Here is a 4883-nt window from a genome sequence, read left to right as displayed (position 1 = left end):
CAGAGCTGGTGTGTCCCTGCAGGGGAGGATTTCTGGCCTGAATTAACATCTCCTAAAGGGGGAGGGTTTGCAGGGACCACGAATTCAAAATCCCCCAATGATGTGCTGATCCAAGTGGCCTTTCAGCTCCTTTCCAGCCCAAGGCATTCTGTGATTCTGTCAGAAGGGGCTCTCAGAGGTGTCAGCTGGAACCCCCAGCAGATCCTGGAGCTGGAGGTGGTCCCTGCCCCATTCCCTCTGCCTTGTGGGAATCCCTGTTCCACCACAGTGCTGGTACTCCTGGCTCTCAGAAATCAGGATGGGATCTTATTTTCCAGGCTGGAAGATGCTGTGTTTGCTGTCCCAGCTCCCAGTTTCTGGGTTGTCCTCTGCAACCCTCAGCCTTTGGCAGGGAAATTTCTCCTCGTTTCCTTCTCTCCCACACTTCCCCCACCACTTGTGTCCTTCTCACCTTCCCGAACTCCCCACGAGCTTCTCCACTCCCTGCAAAGCCAAAGGGTGCCCCAGGTGCCACAATCCCTCTGTTCCCTGCCCAGCTGGGAGCTGGCAGACCTTGGGAGGCACTTTACCACGAAGCACAGAGGGGTCAGGAGACCCAGGTTGTGCATGGGCTGCTTCCCCACCTCCTCCAGACCTTCCCAAAGGCATCCAGCACCTCCCTCTCTTTCTCAGCTTCTCCTCCTGGGACTCACATGGGGTGGGAGCAGGGAGACCTGTTTTAGGGCTTTTCTGGTACCTGTCTGTGTTGGGGAGCCACAATGAGGTCACCCCAAAGCTTCTCCTCTCCAGGCTGAACAATCCCAACTCTCCAGCTGTAACAGTTCGTTAGGATACATGCCCGGAATAAAACAAGTGCACAGGTATTCAAACACACAAAATATCTTTATTACAGTGAAAATAGTAATAATAACAATAATCTTAGTGAAAACAACCAAAAACTAGAGATACAAAATAACCACCTTATCGTGTGGTCTTAAAACAAATACTACGAACAGTATTCAATACAGTGTAATCTTAACTAATAAAAAGGGATACCAAAAAAAGGAATCTTAGCACAAAATTATGGATAACACGATATTGGTTAGTAAAAGGGGAAATTAAAGGAAAAATACTATGAACAACTTATTCAATAATAAAGGGGAATTAAAGGGAGACTAAAAGGATTAAAAGGTTAAAAAGTTTGTTCTCTCAGTTGCTTCCTATCAATAAACTGTGCTTACCCACACAGACAGGCCAGGGCTATCAGGATCTGCAGCAGCTGGTCAGTACTCATGCTTGGCGGGCGTCCCTGTGGAGCAACACAGTCTCCATGGCAGGATGAGCATCGCTCGACTCAGCAATCCTGACACCCCATTTTTATCAGTTCCACATTACACTACGTCGGGCCAGTACACAGTATAAGGTGATGCCTGAATGGCAGCCAAACACCGCCTGTTCATTACCTAATGGCAACAGCCTGCGCATGCCCTGCTGTGGGGCAAGGGGCGAGCGACCCCTGCCCACATCATCTTCCTCTCACCATCATCTTTCTCACCCCTATGTATGACCTGTACCATTGTGTTTCAAGGGTAGATGTATCTGTCTTGCAATATGTAGCAAAACCAAGGAAGAACTCAGCTCTGATAACAGGGGATATCAGGCTGACTTGCTAAAAAGCACAATGGACCTTACAATGAGCTTGTGCCATGAAGTTACATTGTACCATACTCTAGATGGTTTCACATCCTAATATGATTTTCTTTATCACCCTCTATGCTCCATTGATCATCTAATTCAAAAGTACCCCCTTACACCAGCCTTTCCTCCCAGCAGAGCTGCTCCAGCCCTCTGACCCCCTTGGTGCCTCCTCTGGACTCTCTCCAGCAGCTCCATGTCCCTCCTGTGCTGTTCCCCATCAGGGAGGGTGGCTGTGCTTGCTGCCATCAGCCCTGCTGGGATTTCTCCTCTCCTGTCAGGGATGGGTTTGGACTCCCCTGGAGAGGAGCCACAGCAGAGCCTCGGAAATGCTTCTCCCCTGAGCTCATCCTGAGCAGGGAAGTCTCTGCCTGTCCCCCAGCCCTGTCCCTCCCCTCACAGACACAGGGGAGCCTGGACAGCCGAGTCATGGGGCACAAGAGGCAAATACTCACTTGTTTCCAGAGACTGAGCTATAGACTGGAGAGGAGGGATGAGGATGGAAGCAGAGAGATGAGTGAGAGGTGAGAGGGACCAGCCAGGGGCTGCCTGGAGCTGTGTGGGAAACAGGGAGGACTCTCTGGGCTGTGACCCTCCCCTGCATCCCCTTGGCCCTGGAAAGTCAAAGCCCTGGAGGAAAAGTGGATCCTGCTGCCACAGGCAGGAGCACCCAGCTGGGGTGGAGTGTGGGGCAAAGCTGAACCAGTGGGGATGGAACCAGAGCAGGAAACTTGTGGCCCCAGGGCTGAGCCAGGAGAGCTTCACCCCAGAAAGGGACTGGAAAAATATCCCCCCGTGCCATGTTGTTGCTCCAACCACAGAATCATGGAATGACAAAATCTGCTGAGCTGGGAGGGACCCACCAGGACCATCCAGCCCAACCCTCAGCCCTGCACAGGAACATCCTCAGAGTCCCCCCCTGTGCCCCAGAGGATCATCCAAACCCTCCTGGAGCTCTGGCAGCCTTGGGGCTGTGCCCACTGCCCCGGGGAGCCTGGGCAGTGCCCAACCAGCCTCTGGGGGAAGAACCTTTGCCTGAGATCCAACCTGACCCTGCCCTGACACAGCTCCAGCCATTCCCTGGCTGCTGTCCCTGGTCCCCCCAGAGCAGAGCTCAGTCCCTGCCCCTCCTCTGCCCCTGCCCAGGCATTGGAACTGCAGGGAGGTCTCCCCTCAGTCTCCTCTGCTCCAGCTGAACACACCAAGTGCCCTCAGTGTCCTCACACGGCTCCAAATCAAGGCTCTTCCCCACCCTCAGCTCTCAGCTCGGCCCCCCCTGCCCTTGCTGGTGCAGCTGGGCTGGTTTTGGGGGAACACGGGGCTGGTTTTGGGGGAACACGGGGCTGGAGGGAGCCTGGAGCCCCGTGTCCGAGCCCAGCACAGGCAGCCTGTGTGCAGAGGGCTCCCTTCTCCCGACAAATCCCGATCAATCCCGCATTCCTGGCTGCAGAGGCTCATTAGCTCTGTGTTTACAGGAGATAACATTGTGCAGATGGCAAACATTGGATGAGGCGACTGATCCACCCCCGCCTTTCTGCTCCCCAGCTAAAAACAGCTGCTCAGACAGATTCGGGAGAGATTTGCAAGCTGGGCTTCTTTTTAAGGAATGGGCTGGATTGGCACCACCCTGGGAAGGAAAGGAACTGCGAGGGGATGCTTTGCTCTGCAGGAAAGGTCCCTGGGTGCCCTGGTGGGATTCAGTGGGGATTTTTGCACAGCTGGATGTGGGTGGCCACCTCATGTCAGTTGAACTCCATTTGTTTCAAAGGGATTTGGGAACCCTGGAGCACCATCCCCATCCTTCCATGGTGCCTCAGCATCTCCTTTCCAGGCATGTGTGGCTCTACAGCCAGGAGTGACCCGGGAGGATGGGACAGCACAGCCCCTCTGTGGCAAAAGCCAAAGTAAAAGTGCAGGAGCACAGACACTTGGAAAATGTGACTCACTTTCCAGGGAAAAGCAAGCTCAGAGGAGTGGTGGTTTATCAACCCTTTTATTTTCACTTGCACTAGAAATGTCCCTCTCAAAAACGTAGGGGGTAAAGTTCATGTGAGAACAACACAGTGACAAGGTGGTGGGTTGGGCTCCCCTTCAGCAGAAATTTCTGTCACCCACCCTCATTTGCCTCAGAGGCCTCAGCCCAGTCCAAAGCCTGCTGTGTTTCCAGCTTTTCTGGGGTGGTAGCTGCCAACAGCGTGGAGATAAAATTCCTCCCAGGAGGCCACGCATCTCTGCAGGAACTTCTCCCTTGGAGAAGCTCACTAGGAGGCTCAAAGGGCCTTTGATTCAGGAAGGTTCTCTCAGGAAGCAGAACTGAGGCAAAGGTGTCCTTAGTGTCCCTGGAGGCAATGTCCCATGGATACCCACCAGCACCCTCAGCATCCCAAGGGAATGGGGATGGTGGCTATGGAAAGTTCTTTCTTTCCCCTGCAAAGCCAGGTGTGGACACCAGTGGTGACTGTGTTTTGGCCCCAGCATGAGGAGGATCACCCCTCTCCTCCCCAGCCCCTGTCACACATCCTCCTCAGAGCCCGTGGGGTCCCCGTGCTTGGCGTTCTGGATCAGGTCCTCGTAGGTGCTGGGGCAATAGGCCTTGTAGAGCTGCTCCGCCAGGGTGTTGCTGCCGGCCACCACGGCCTTCCTGTTGTGGTTCATGAAGTTCCACAGGTGCAGGGCGTAGGAGTGGTTGAAGTTGGGGCTTTCATCCCACACCTGGTAGTACCTGCTCCAGGCCGGGTACGGGATGGGGTAGAAGCGCTGGGGGTTGAGGAAGGAGATGTTCTGGCAGCTGTGGTCCTCGGTGCCCTCGAAATCCGTCAGGTTGCAGAGGGTCTTGAGCATCCTGGTCATCAGGAAGGGGCCCTGGTTGCCCCAGATGTTGCCGTTGTACTTGAGGACGAAGTTCTCCATGCAGTCCCAGAGGAACTGGTGGCGGGCGGGGAAGCCGAAGATGCCGTTGCTGGAGAATCGCGACTTCTGCGCTGCCAGGAAGCTGCGCTCGGGGATGGGCCTGATGGAGATCACGTCCGTGTCCATGTAGATGCCTCCGTACTTCCAGATGAGCGCCAGCCTGCTGGCATCAGAGCTGACGTGCACCCAGTTCTTCTCCTGCTCCGGGACCACCTGCGGGGTTGGGAAGGGGAGATCAGAGAAGGGATCTCATCCCTGAGGAGATCAGAGCAGGGATCTCATCCCTGAGGAGATCAGAG

At 54.7% G+C, this 4883-nt stretch overlaps 1 protein-coding gene across 1 annotated transcript in view; it reads right to left on the bottom strand.

The window, feature by feature from the left end:
- Nucleotides 1-3610: 3610 nt before the first annotated feature.
- Nucleotides 3611-4883, bottom strand: part of A4GNT (alpha-1,4-N-acetylglucosaminyltransferase) — a 3456-nt gene continuing 2183 nt past the window's right edge. Inside the window, exon 3 of the mRNA XM_027703910.1 lies at nucleotides 3611-4797. Coding sequence (XP_027559711.1) covers nucleotides 4186-4797 — 612 coding nt within the window. The 3' untranslated portion in view covers nucleotides 3611-4185. The remainder of the gene's footprint in view (nucleotides 4798-4883) is intronic.

The sequence above is a fragment of the Neopelma chrysocephalum genome, unplaced genomic scaffold, assembly GCF_003984885.1.
Source record: "Neopelma chrysocephalum unplaced genomic scaffold, ASM398488v2 Primary Assembly neopelma1_252, whole genome shotgun sequence".
In the NCBI taxonomy this organism is placed as follows: domain Eukaryota; kingdom Metazoa; phylum Chordata; class Aves; order Passeriformes; family Pipridae; genus Neopelma; species Neopelma chrysocephalum.
This window is presented reverse-complemented; position numbering and strand designations above follow the sequence as displayed.